At 44.7% G+C, this 14,967-nt stretch overlaps 1 protein-coding gene across 1 annotated transcript in view; it reads right to left on the bottom strand.

Annotated features, from left to right (window-relative positions):
• Positions 1-14,300, bottom strand: part of GPD1L (glycerol-3-phosphate dehydrogenase 1 like) — a 34,774-nt gene extending 20,474 nt beyond the window's left edge. Inside the window, exons 1-4 of the mRNA XM_044294092.1 lie at positions 14,166-14,300; positions 9,090-9,267; positions 4,675-4,815; positions 3,145-3,283 (exon numbers count right to left, since the gene is read on the bottom strand). Coding sequence (XP_044150027.1) covers positions 3,145-3,283; positions 4,675-4,815; positions 9,090-9,267; positions 14,166-14,209 — 502 coding nt within the window. The 5' untranslated portion in view covers positions 14,210-14,300. The remainder of the gene's footprint in view (positions 1-3,144; positions 3,284-4,674; positions 4,816-9,089; positions 9,268-14,165) is intronic.
• Between the last annotated feature and the right edge of the window lie 667 nt (positions 14,301-14,967).

Raw genomic sequence — 14,967 nt, 5'->3', positions numbered from 1 at the left:
AAAAAAGCTGATCACTGAGCATGGTCAAACAGAGCAATGCCCAGTACTAGATATGAGAGCGAATCAACTTGGAATTCCCCTTGAATTAATGAATAAAACATACAAGCCAGTTCTCCTTCCAATAGGACAAGAGTACTGAGTGTCTCCAGACAAAATTGCCTTGGTTAGCTGGGTAGCCTTGGGGTGCTCTCTCTCATTAGGGAGACCAACAGGTACACACTAGGAGTATTGTAGTCCAGCCACCGATGTTCTGCCTTTCTGGAAAATTTATATGCAAATTTTAGTATCTTACATCTGCTGGCATAGATACAACACCTATAAAAAATATTCAAGGTATCTTAGTATAATAAAATATCAAACTTTATTTCATAATCTGCAAAACAATAGACAGGCTTAGTGTTCTTTTCATTTTGGAAGGAATGCAAATTTGCATACATTTGGTTTTCTCTGAAAGATATTCAAATTAGCCTTCCTTCCAAAAAGAAAAGAACACTAAGCCAATCGGATGCCAACAGATGTAAGATACCGTAATTAAAATTGCATATATTTCACGTTCACTCAAGTTAACTCATCTGCACTACATTTATTCTCCCTATTAGCAGCCTGTGCAAAATGGCCTTTAATGGTTATTACCATTAAAGGCCATTTTGCACAGGCTGCTAATAGGGAGAATAAATGTAGTGCAGATGAGTAAATAAAAAAAAAACTTCTGACATGTTAAAAGGTTTGATTGATGGCCTGTCTCATCTAACCAGGACAGTCAATCACAGCCAAAGGAGTACAAGCACTTGGCTGAACGTTCCTGCATCTTAATTTCAGTGATCATGTGGAGGGGGGAGTCATAGCATCCAGACCCAACCAACCAAAACTTCTGTCATGCTACTATGACATGGCCGAACTTTTTGAAAATTGTAAATTTTTGGCAAATTTTTATAGCAAATGTGTCAACAGCTGACTTTATATTTAATTTGCTTCCTACAAAATGACAAATTTGAAGGCTCTTCAGAAAAGGTGCCCTGCTCTCACGTGTTCCAAAGCTGGATGGCCGCATCTCACGATTTTGTCTCTGTCTGTGCAAATACTATTCATGGGTATTAATTAGCTTCTTACGGTTACTTTTCTCTGACCCATAAGCCATACTTATCTTACAATCCGCAGAACATTCACTTAACACATATCAGAGAGGAAGGGCACGATTATAATGCTCACTGAACATGTAGCAGAAAGCGATAAGAGCCCATGCTTTCAGATACATCAACTACCTAGAAAAGGTCTTAATGACCACCATAATATACATATTAATATACCCAAGTAGATTTTATGGGTGTCACATTATTACCTGATCTCCAAAGCATGAAATTGGATAGCTAGAACATTATGTCTTGGATTTGTCGCCTTTCGAGACATTAGGATGAGATATAATAAAATTATGCATGGCCAAACGAAGACCCTGTGTTTGATGGTGTAGAGTATAATCTCTTGATTAGATATAAATAGCTTCTTATTCTGTCTGCTGGATGATATAGTTTAAGGTTTTACATAATTTGGAAATGTCTTTTTTATTAGACGTTAAAAAAATACAGAAATTGTGCTTTATTCTGAGAAGTTCTGCGGTTACTGAGAAGACCTGGTTGAAGGAAAACACGGCAAGTATCATATCTATATGGTTGTGGGGCCATCGATAAGGTTAATAACCAGCACATAGTATTCTGATGTAAAGCACCACATATAAAAAGAAAACCCTATTCTTATTTCTAGATAAAACCGGTCTCTAAACAGTTTCTAATATGGAATTATCCTTCAACATGGGGCGCTAATAGGCTGAGCAAGGATTCATAACTCATGATCACTGCCCTCTATTAACATGGCAGCAATCTGCCAACAAACAAGGAAACCCATTTGTCGGGTGAACACGGCTTTTTTGCAGACCTAAAAAACATCATTGTCAGCAGCACATCACCTCTTGTGTTCATGGGATGTGCTGGAGACAATATGCAAAATGAATCTAAAGTTTCACACTAGCGTTTACAGATCCCGACCGGAAAAGCCTGCCAGATCCGTCACTGCCAGAATGCCATCCAGCCCCATTAACTATAATGGGGTCCAACGGTGAACCGGCTAAAACCCAGCTGGACAAATACCACTGCGTGCAGCGGTTTGTGTCCGGCCAATTCCCAACATTCTATGCCGTAAGGCAGTGTGAAACCAGCCTTACGCTGGGTTCACACCTGAGCGTTTTACAGCGCGTTCAAACGCGCTGTAAAACGCTCAACACATGAAAACCAGTGCTTCCCTATGGCCCTGGTTCACACTTGAGCGTTTTACAGCGCGTTTGAACGCGCTGAAAAACGCCCTACGCTCAAAAAAGTTCTTGAGCTTCTTTGGGGCGGTTTGTTGCGCGTTCCCGTACATAGACTTTCGGGAACGCGCGACAATGGGCGTTCGCTTGTCTCTGTATGCGCGATTGTAAACGCCGGTACAATCGCGCATACAGAGCGCTCCTTTCAGAACGCTCAGGTGTGAACCCAGGGTTAGTGTTTGTCCCCTATAGACATGCATCGGGCCATGTAAAAACAAAAAGTCCTTTAATCGTGCGCAGAACAACTTGTTAGATCATCAATTAGCACTCGGTGTGACCAACCATTGTAAAAAGACCGACCTTCAGCGTGACAAAGGGGGTATCATAACCATTATAGTGGGCAACAGGTTACGTTTCCCCAAATGATAATCAAACGACTCCGGCTGACCCCCTTGACTATAATGAGGTCCCCCTGGTTTCTGTCAGATAGCTCAACATTTTGAATGGAATCTACACAGGAGGACCCTTGAACGAGAGCTGCAGCTTGTTCAAGGTACATCAAGCATACCGCCATATATTCCATGGGGCTGTTCTTGGAAATCCAGCTCAATTCCGTTGACCGGAATGGGACAGAGCTGCAAGGATCACCTGAACATCACGGCCTCAGCAAACAGGTGAGGGTGCTGGGAGTCATATCCCCACTACCCCCAGGACAGGTCATCCATATTTCAGTCAATCTAATGCATCATCTACTGTATCATACAACCCGAGCTATTTTATCTTGCCCCATATATAGATATATAACAGCGAGCTTTACATCATATAAGTTTCCATAGATAGGTTACCTATGGTTGTCTCACAGAACTTTTCTGCTGCCACTTCATTCGCAATGTTGGCTCCCATCAGCACACTGATATCAATGCCCATTTTCTCCCGAATAATGTCAGAAATCAACTTCAGCCCCTCGGGCCCTTCATCTATGCCCTGAGGACAAGCAGAGCAAGTGTCAAATCATGTGGATCCACAGCTACTGGCAGTTCTGTATTTTAGCCTGTATTTTCTACAAGTAAAAAATGTGGTATTGAAAATGGGATTTAAGAGGAAACTATACATTGTCTTCTACATAATACTTCAAAACTGCTGTAAGGATTATGGTCAATAGCCCAAAGCGCACCCCCCCCCCACACACACACACACACACACAAATTTGACATGTATTTAACAGAGGATTAAAAGAATGGCTAATAATTGGAACTCAGCAGCTTTTTCAGAGGCATGGTCAAAAAACTGTGCAGTTTTGTCCAATGCACGTGAATGGGGTTTGCAAAAATCTCACTCATTTGAACCAGATGAGGAAGGTTAGCAGATATGGTTTCCTGAACTTGCCATTATAGGTCTGTCTGCAGTTTTGACCACGTTAATCTGTTAACAGCACTAGGTAGGAGCTGGGCAAACATTCCTTTTGTGGAATTTTTATCATCAGGAGTGGTGAGAATATGAAGTTTTATACTCCTCTTGCAAGAGCTTAGTGTGGGGCCTTACTGTGACAGGCTCTATGCACTGCATGGCAGCTGTAGGGGTCTCCTGGTTGAATGCTACAGCTGTCACTCGGATTTGGGTAGGAGGTTGTAAAGCAGTTCAATGCAGAGAGCACTTCTCAGTTAAACTGTCTCCTGAGCATTTGAGGAGCAGAATAAAAGTTTATATTCTAACTGCTTCGAATGAGAAAAGCTTCAGAAATCTGTGTTTTCCTGCTCTCACCAGCACCTACCTAGTGCGGTAAACAGTTTAGCATGATCAAAACTGCTGACAGACTTTAGCCTTCAAAAATAGTTAAAATAGCAATGTGTTGTCCAGTGCAACTTGAACATGGGAGCTAATCATTGGCAACTGTGTGACACTTTAATTGCTACTACCAGGATGAAACACAGTATAGTGCCACCAGAAGAGATGCCACCCATCGTTTGCAATGTCAACTAGAGGTAATTTTAAAAACTTCATCACAACTTTATTTTATTCATTAGAAGCCATTTTAACTTTATTTTTGGGAGTCAAAACCTGATAGGTGATGCGCATCACCTTTTTCATTAAAGGGTCACTGAGTGTTGATAAAACTTTTGATATGTTAGAGACATGTCAAAAAATTTGACCGGTGGGGGGGTCTTAGTGTTGAGATCCCCCTAGTCACCAAAACGAGGACAGCGAAGAACGCTGCAGGGGATGGAATCTAGACAGATGGACCCATAGAGGTTTATTGAGTCAGTCTCGCATCCTCTCCTCACAATCGGTGTGGGTCTCGGCACTCGGATGACAACTGATCAGTACAAAAAAAAATAAGAAATTCTTTAACCTTAAATAATCTAATAAAGAGTCACCTTGATGAGTGTTATCCCAAGGGCTTTCGAGTGGACTTTCCCGGAGATTTCCTGGCAGATTTTGTGTATGAACTGGTGAGGAATGACAAACACCAGGAGGTCTGCATCTTTCACTGCATCACTCAGGTTTGGAACAGCAACCTACACAACGTAAAATAATCATGCAACAGTTACACAAGGCTGGAAAAGATCCCTCATTCTGCTACGAGCTAGATGGTCATACAGGACAATAAGAGCTCGCTACGTTTTATTAGCGCAAGGATTCTCTTCTGAGAGAACACCACTCTGAACTGGGATTTCAAGGGGTTTGTCCTACAATTTTCTTGATATATCGATTTTTGTTCCCCCCCCCCCCACAAAAAAAAAAGATCTTTACCCTGATATCCAAATTAGCTTAAAGAGAACCTGTCACCGGGACTTTGTGTATAGAGCTGAGGACATGGGTTGCTAGATGGCCGCTAGCACATCCGCAATACCCAGTCCCCATAGCTCTGTGTGCTTTTTTTGCGTTAAAAAACCGCCTTAATACATATGCAAATTAACCTGAGATGAGTCCTGTCCCTGAGAGTCCAGCATGAAGGAGCCCAGCACCGCCCCGCATCCTCAGAATCTCCTCCTTGCTCCCCAACATCAAAGCTAGAGCGCCGTAAACTCGCGATGCTTGAGCTAGCGCATGCTCCTTCCCTGTGCGGGCATCAGCCTCAGGGAATGAACTGCGCATGCGCTAGCTCGCACATCATGAGATTACGGCGCTCTGGCTGTATGACGTCGGGGAGCAAGGAGGAGATTCTGAGGATGTGGGGAGGTGCTGGGCTCATCTCAGGGTAATTTGCATACGCATCAAATCTTTTTTTTTTTTTTACACAATAAAAGCACACAGAGCTATGGGGAATGGATATTGCGGATGTGCTAGCGGCCATCTAGCAACCCATGTCCTCAGCTCTATACCCAAAATCCCGGTGACAGGTTCCCTTTAAAAGAACCCAAAGGGGCATCAGAACCCAGCTACTCCCATCAGGGGGCTGCTCCTCCCATCTTCAGTACACCTCCCTACACTCAGTTTGTGTCTGCACCATTTGCTCCTTTCTGTGGGCATTGGTGTCATCAACTGGGGTGCATATGTGCTGGAAGGGTTGTTGTCGCCAATGCCCACAGAAGGAGCAGGCGCAAACAGATGGGCGATATGTGCCTGCGCAAGATTTCAGGCCACAACGGTGACGAGCCTCCCTAGCTTCTCCCACGTGAACAGGTAAGTATAATCCATACGAGGGGCCCGGGCATTGGATAACCCATTTAAGGGGGTGTATAAAAAAAATAAACAAAAATAAAACAAACACTCACCTTGTTGGGTCATCCTAGTTCCTGTGGCGCAGGTCCCACTGTGCTGGAAGCGTGACTTGCCGTCAACATGAACATCACCGCTGTTATCTGTGGGAATGTATGCATGACCACTGAGCCTGCACATGTCACCAAGGCCACGGATTAGGCTGCTTTCAGACTAGCGCTGTTGCTGCAGGGTTCAGCAAAAACGCTTCCGTTACTGAAAATACAACCATCTGCATCCGTTATGAACGGATCCGGTTGTATTATCTTTAAGGTTACTTTCACACTAGCGTTCGATCGGATCCGTTCTGAACGGATCCGATCATATTAATGCAGACGGAGGCTCCGTTCAGTACGGATCCGTCTGCATTAATAACTTAGAAAAAATTCTAAGTGTGAAAGTAGCCTGAGCGGATCCATTCAGACTTTCAATGTAAAGTCAATGGGGGACGGATCCGCTTGAAGATTGAGCCATATGGTGACATCTTCAAGCGGATCCGTTCCCATTGACTTACATTGTAAGTCTGAACAGATTTGCTCGCCTCCGCACGGCCAGGCGGACAGCTGAACGCTGCAAGCAGCGCCTGTCCGTGCGGAGACGAGCGGAGCGGAGGCTGAACGCCGCCAGACTGATGCAGTCTGAGCGGATCCGCTCCATTCAGACTGCATCAGGGCTGGACGGAGGCGTTCAAACGGAGCTCACGAACGGACCTATGAACGCTAGTGTGAAAGTAGCCTAAGATTGCCAATACGGATCCGTCATGAACTTCATTGAAAGTCAATGGAGGACAGATCCGTTTTCTATTGTGGCAGAGAAAACGTATTCATCCCCATTGACTTGCATTGGGGGTCATGCCGGATCCGTCTTGCTCCGCATCCCAGGATGGAAAGCAAACTATGTTGTGGTTTGCTCTCCGGTATTGGAACACAACTAAACGGAACGGAATGCATTTTGGGGCACTCTGTTCTGTTCAGTTTTGTCCCCATTGACAATAATTGCGGACAAAACTGAAGCGTTTTCTTTCCGGTAGAGACCCTATGACTGATCTCAAGACCGGAAAATATTAACGCTAGTGTGAAAGTAGCCTTAGCCAGCAGTGTTGATCTGCATGTGGACAGATGTAAACCACAGGAACCAGGACAACCCAACCAGTGTTTTTTTATTCTCACACCATAATATTTTTTTCTAGACAATGCCTTTACATTTTGGATATTTTAAAGTCAAAACAGCAAACTGTCACAAAATTTAAAAACAACTCAGATGACAAACTCATGCAAAAAAAACATCAGGTAAAACAACTCAATTTTATAAGACGCCGTGGTAGACAGCAGGGGTGGAGGAGGTATCCGGGCAGAGTTCTGTCATGTAAAGGAGCACTATTATACTTTGGTTTTTTTTTTTCTTTCCCCTTTCTGATTTGGTTTACAAATATTGATGCAAAATATTGCGAGTGACCTTAGGCCTCTCCCACAGTCACTTCTCTGTGCCGTTTTCTGGCATGTAAAAAACACACCATGAATTTCATGCATTTAAAAATAAAAATTTGACTTTTTATTCAGATATTTTAAATGCATTTCTTAAAGGGTTTCTACCACCTGATTTTGACCTAATTAGCTCTCGGACACTAGCGATCTGCTAGTGTCCGATCTACCTAACAATGCTATTTTCAGACCTGTGTGTGGATCCGTTTCACTAAAAAACGAACTTTTATTGATATGCTAATGAGCCTCTAGGTGCTATGGGGGCGTCTTTTCAGCACCCAGAGGCTCGGTCTACTCGCACTGTATGCCGCCCCGCTCGTCCGTCAAGCCCGCCCATCTCCTCTAGAATGCCATCCTCTATCTCAGCCAGCGGACGAATTCTCGCGCCTGCGCCGTGCGCGTCTGTATTCGGCGCAGGCGCAGTGACTGTCTGAACGCTCCCTGCGCCGGCAACTCCAGTTTTCCTTTACACCAGTTTTGATAAATCTCCCCCATTCTTTTAGCACATCCTAATAACAAATGTGTCGAAAACGAGGTGTGCCAGAAGGTTGGTTCAAACAATGCTAAGAAAACGGTACACTCATCATAGTAAACGTGGGCCAATGCGAGCACCTTTAGGAAGGAGTGGCGGGCACTCCCTTCAGCATTAAACAAGGGGGTGAGGTCGGTGTTCAACCTGAGTACAAGGCAAACATGCCCGACAAGACCACACCTGCATAGTGCTATGTTCAGACAACTGCTTTTTCTAAAATAAAAAGAACACAAATTGCAAGCATCTAGACGGCCATCATACAGTCATTGACTTTTGTGACTGCAAGCTCCTTCCCCAAAGTAGATATTTCCAATAGCTAAAGCACTCGCTTAAAGGGGCTCTATACCTTTTTCTTACTAAAAAAAACTAAAAACTATCCTTTGGATAGGTCATCAACATCTGATCGGTGGGGGTTTGACACCCAGGACCCACGCCAATGATTTGCTGACCACCTATCGAAAGGTTAGATCATCAGAAAGAATAAAAGGTATAGAACCCCTTTAAGCAAATCAGAAGTATCTTCAGGATTGTTTACCCACTGCATTCATACTACAGGTACTGCTACTAAACTTATATACCCTCTGGGCCGATGAAGAAGTTCAGATTTAAAGGGGTTGTCTCATCTCAGACAATGGGGGTATGTCACTAGGATATGCCCCCATTGTCTGATAGGTGCAGGTCCCAGCGGAGAGTATGGAGCCCTGAAAGTGTCGGAGGGCGCACTGCGCATGCGCCCTCCATTGGTTTCTATGGGGCCGTCGTAAATAGCCGAATGCTGGCTTGGCTTTTTCCGTCGGGCCCAAAGTAGTGAATGGGAGCAGTGGCTGGTCATACACGGTTCGCTCCTATTCACTTCTATGGGGAGAGCACTTGGTGGTGGCTGGACAGGAAGGAGTCCTCCAGCCACCACCTTGCGGGGCTCCGTTTAGGAGATAGGTGCGTGTCCCAGCGGTGGGACCCGCACCTATAAGGCAATGGGGGCATATCCTAGCGATATGCGATTGTCTGAGATAACACAACTGTAATAAGCAAGCTGATATCACATGAAGCATGGAGAACGAATAAAATACATTCTCACCACGTTCTTAGGTAGTTTATGACCAGGGAGATATTTCACATTCTCATGATCAGTGTTGATGATGTCTGTCAGCTTCCTTCCATTAATCATCTCTTCAAACACCCACATGTTGACCGTGGGTGCAAATTTGTCCAGTTTTTCAACATTGCTTCCAATAATTTTTGCAACAGCAGAGCCCCTGAACAGGTGCAAGAAAGAAAAATGTTCAAGTCAATGTAACAAAAACGTTGTAAACGTATAATAAGATCATTGCTGTAAGAGGACCTTCCCAAGTAGAAAGGATCAGGAAAGCCTAGGATTTACAGATAATAAAATGTACACGGCCTAGGAGACACAGATTCTCAAGAATATTTTATGGATACAAAACCATTTCAACTGCCACTACACATGGACGGCTGACAGAGACTTTCCACAGCCTGCACCATGTGAACATAACCGAAAGTTTCATATAAACATAGTACAGCGCATTTCATCGATCATTTATGCCCCCAAAATCCAACTGACCGCACATTTTAAGAACCTAAACTAATAGCATCATAAGGCTCTTAAGACCCGGCATGTAAGGCTTGTTTCAGAGTTGCTTTGTTAATTCCGGTTTTGAGATTCGGCAGAGGAACTCAAAACCGGAATTAAACGGATCCGTGCTATTTAATATACACGGATGCATCAGTTTCGGCCCGGTTGTAGTAAATCTAAACTGAACAGACCGGATACGGTATGAAAATCATTGTAAGGCACTGCATGCGGTTGTTTAGATCAGTGTTTCCCAACCAGTGTGCCTCCAGCTGTTGCAAAACTACAACTCCCAGCATGCCCGCACAGCCAAAGGCTGTCCAGGCATGCTGGGAGTTGTAGTTTTGCAACAGCTGGAGGCACACTGGTTGGGAAACACTGGTTTAGATAACAAAAAAAAACGGATCCGGCACCATGGACTTACATTGATTTTCATGCCGGATCTGGTTTGTTCAGTTTCACAGACCGGACACAAAAACACAGCTTCCAGCAGTTTTCTGTCCAGTCAAAAAACACAACAAAATGGAACGGAATACATCCTGATCCGTTTTTGAGATCCTCTGCTGGATTTCAAAACCGGAAAGTCACAACGCAAGCGTGACACAGGCCTAGGATAGATGTATCGCTATATGGACAGCTACGTATCTCATACAATATGGATTGTTGTCAGTGTAACTATATTAAAAGGTTTCTAGGCTGACAAATTCCACACAAGAAAAAATTCTAAACGCCTGACACACAATTGGGAATGCATTTTAATCATTTATTTTGGTGTTAGTTTGCATATTTACAGAATAAAAAGTTAGAGTTGAAAAAAACTAAATCACTAAAAAAGTATCTGTCTTTTCAGGCCTGGTCATAAAAGTGTTAAAAAGCATCTGTCTGCATGATGAACCCTAGTAAACCCGGCTTACAGTACTGCCTGTCTCGTAGCAATCCGATCTGTCGTCCTAGATAAAATACTACTTTTATATGCTAACGAGGTGCTCTGAGCACCAGAGGTCAGGCCTAGCCCTTCACAGCACCATGCCAGAACCGCCTGAGGAGTTCACCGCATCCAGCCTAGCCAGATTCTACCTTTCTCCGCTGGACCTCTGACTATAATGGGATCTGTCTTCGGCCTTAGGCCTCATGCACACGACCGTATGTATTTTGCAGTCCGCAAAAAACGGATCTGCAAAAAATACGGATGACGTCCATGTGCATTCCGTAATTTGCGGAACAGCTGGACCCTAATAGAACAGTACTATCCTTGTCCGTAAGGAGGACAATAATAGGACATGTTCTATTTTTTGGCGGAACGGAAATACGGAAACAGAATGCACGCAAAGTAACTTCCGTTTTTTGGGGGGGTTTTACGGACGCATGGAAATTAATGGGTCCATATACAGTCTCCAAAAAAAAATAAAAATTAACGGACACGGAAAAAAAATGCGTTCATGTGCATGAGGCCTTAGTCACTCCCTCTTTCCCTCTGACTGACAGGGAAAGGCATCATCACTGTTCCGATGCCTGGCCGCGACATCTCGCACAAGCAATAGCGAGAGTTCAACAGACATGTGCGGTGGATCTCATTCTGCTGTCCCCGCTCCTGAGATGTGAACTGAACCCTCATGGCCCTGTCAATCAGTGGGAAAGAGGGAGTGACTAAGGTTACATGCACACGACCATGTGCCCCCTGTGGCCGTATTGCAGCACTGAAGGACACCAAGTCATTTCTAAGAAACCGTGTACCACGCCAGCTTGTCCTTGACACAAGCCCTTCATCTCTGACCTTCAATAACAGGGTCCTGGCAGTTTTAGGAACGAGGTGACGGTCGTGGGTGCTTAGTACTATCCACCATGTCTTGACAGCCACAAGTAGCAATTACAAGCTACCGCCCTAATTACCTACATACCGTAAGTGTGCTTATAACAATAGAAGAAAGCGTCGCCCACAGGCAAGGTAGCCATATGTTACTGAACACAACAGCAACCAGCCACATTTCTAAATCGTGTCAGGGAAAACCGGCCACAAAGGCATTTCTCCTGCAGCGGCAACTGCACGAAAAATGTGACATTATATGGCAGCAATGTAATATAGGGACAGCACAAAATTGCCAGAATGGGAGCAGCGCTCTGTTCTGGCTCATAAAGGGTTAACATTAGGGACCTCCTCTATGATGAAATGTTCTTGGAAGGTATGTGAACGGGGCGTGTCCTCCAGAGACACCCAGTGTTTTCTGTATATTCACGTGCGGAGAATAAACTGTGAATCTTCAGCAAAGAAGCAGCAAAGTAGATGGAATGTGGCCAAATCTCCCGCACAACGGATACTGAACCGCGGTTTGGATTTTAAATTCACAGAATGTCAATTTTTCCCAGCCAAACTGATTGCGGGTTTTGCCACGGAATTCCCCATATGAATTGCAAAGGGTGAACTCCGCGATGGAAAATGGATACGCCTCGGAGGCCGAGTTCACATCACTGTTTAGCTTTCCGTTCCTCTGATCCGTCAAAAGAAGGGAGAGGGGAAAAAACAGTATCCTTGAAAAAACGGATCCTGTTGCATCAGTTGTCACCCATTTGAGCCACTTGCGTCTGAGATCCGTTTATTTAGATCAGGGGAAAAAGTCTGGCATGCAGTACTTTTTTTATGTCTAAAAAACGGATCTTAGATGGAAATGGCTCAAACAGGTGACACCTGATACAACAGGTTTTTTTTCTCTCTCTCTTCTTCTGGCGGATCAGATGAACGGAAAGCTAAACGGTGATGTGAACTCAGCCTTACAGCGCCACAGCATGGACCATAGAGAACATACTGAAGTGAGCGAACCATGAGAGAGGATGCTTCTTCAGCCAGTCCTGAGAGAAGTCTGGGTCTTTCTTCATTGTCCCTATGGATTTGGCACTGGCACTTCTGACGCCTAAAAAATGCCAGAATAAGGCTACATTCACGATGACGGATCCGCAAAAACGCTTCCATTACCATAATACAACTGCATGCATCCGTAATGAACGGATCAGGTTGTATTATGTCTTCTATAGCCAGGACGGATCCGTCTTGAACACCATTGAAAGTCAATGGGGGACGGATCCGTTTTCCATTGCGCCAGATTGTGTCAGAGAAGACGGATCCGTCCCCATTGACTTGCATTGTTTGTCAGGACGGATCCGTCTAGCTCCGCACCACATGGCGGACAGCAAAACGCTGAAAGCAGCACTTTGGTGTCCGTCTCCAGAGCGGAATGGTGACTGAACGGAGGCAAACTGACGTATTCTGAGCGGATCCTTATCCGATCAGAATGCATTAGGGAAAAACTGATCCGTTTTGGATGCTTGTGAGAGCCCTGAACGGATCTCAGATACGGAAAGCCAAAACGCCAGTGTGAAAGTAGCCTTACCAGTACAATAGAGGAAAGGTCAGACAGGAACTCGCTGCGTCATGAATCCCTGACGTACTGGCGAGCTTGTGTTGAATGACCCGCCTTTGCTCTGGGCCATGTTTCCCGGGCTGCACCCAACCGTAAGCATTTTTTCCATCCACAAATTACAGAACAGGTCTGTGTCACGTCAGAATTTTTTTGGAGGACGCATTGTCTTGAATGGACATACGGATGCGGAGAGCACATGGAAGTCATACATGTGCTTTCTGCATCCGTATGACCGTTACCCAAAAGCTAGAACATGTCCTATACTTGTCCGCAAAATGCAGACCCATCGAAAATTCAGAAGGCACACAGACCACTTCCGGATCTTGATCCGTCTGATAAATGCCATCCGTTTGCATACGTTTTGACGGATCAGACAGGCAATTCCAGCGACGGAACTGCCTGCCGGAATCCTGATGGAATCCTCTGCCGCAAGTGTGAAAATAGCCTTACCCACATGTGTACCCTACAGGCAAAGGCTTGCCCATCCTAAATGGAGACTGCAGGGTGTCCTAGTCTGGGTGCACACAGGCTGAAAAAAAAAAAAAAAAGGATCTGGCACCACTAAGAGCTCACGCACACAAATGTATTTTTTTTCCGTGTCCGTTCCGCTTGTTTTGAGGCCCGCAAAATACCTATGGTCGTGTGCATGATCCCTAACATTGTGTTTCATGCCGGACCCGTTTTTCGACTACAACAGTTTAGTGCTGGATCCGTCTTGTTCATTTTAGAGATAATACAACCGGATCTGTCCGGAGCGGATGCAGGCGGTTGTATTATCAGTGACGGAAGCGTTTTTGTTGATCCCAGGGATGTGAACGTAGCCTTATTCCACTCTCCCCTTTGTAAACACATGCACGCTCGGCTTGTACATGGCAGTAAGAAATAGGTGTTAGCCAAATAAAGCGCATGACAAGTGCAAAGCAGTGGTAAAGTGCCCCCAGCAGCCTCCACATAGGAGGGCAAGCCTTTGCCTCCAGGGTTGGGGGAGGGGAAGCACATGGATGTCACATGTGGGTAAGTGTTTGGCTGCACACGATAACTTGTAGGTATTCTCATGTGCCAGGCGGCCACCAGACCGCAGCGTGTGCACAGGGCTCATGCGTATCAGCTGCACACAGACGGGCGGGGGGTAACCCTGAGGAGCACTCACCAGTTCCCGGAGCCCACGATGCACACTCGGAGGGGACCGGCCATGGCTTCTCCCTTGTTGTTATCTCCGTGTCCTGTTGCTGTTTTGCTGAGTAGCTGCAGCAGGCCAGTCCTGTGTCACGTGTCACCGCAGCCGCACTGCATTCTGGGGGTTGTAGTCTTAGCGCCTCCCCGTCCTCACCTGTGTATTACAGTGTGCAGTGCTGGGAACCAAGCCTTACAACTGGAATCACTGCTCATGTCTGGTCCTATAGAGCAGTGGGAAACACTGCTATAGAGAGATTGATGATAGATTGAAATATAGATAGATCATAGATTGATAATAGGTAGATAGATAATAAACAGATTGGTATTAGATAGAGAGATGGATCTTTCTATCTATCTGTTTATATATATCTATTAGGGCAACCAACCCCCCCAAAAAATTTAAAACTTATCCCAAAATCACAGACAGCCAACATTTTTTACGGACATATTGGAAAACTATTATGAATTATAAGTAATCCATGTCTATAACTCAATACACTCATAAGCATTTACCATGAGCTGTGAAATGATGATAATCTAGTACCGCCAGCCCTAAAAAATCTGTCATCTAATATCTTTCTATCTATCTAATTATCTATCATATCTCATCTCATATCTATTTATCTATCTATCTATCTCATATCTATCTATCATCTAATATCTATCTATTTATCTATCGTCTAATATCTATCTATTTATCTATCGTCTAATATCTATCTATCTATTACAGGGGTGCACAACCTTTTTTGGTCTGAGGGCTGCATTGTCACATCGCT

This window comes from Bufo gargarizans, chromosome 5 (genome assembly GCF_014858855.1).
Source record: "Bufo gargarizans isolate SCDJY-AF-19 chromosome 5, ASM1485885v1, whole genome shotgun sequence".
Taxonomy (NCBI): domain Eukaryota; kingdom Metazoa; phylum Chordata; class Amphibia; order Anura; family Bufonidae; genus Bufo; species Bufo gargarizans.
The sequence above is the reverse complement of the archived record's forward strand: the minus strand, read 5'-3'. Positions and strand labels throughout refer to the sequence as shown.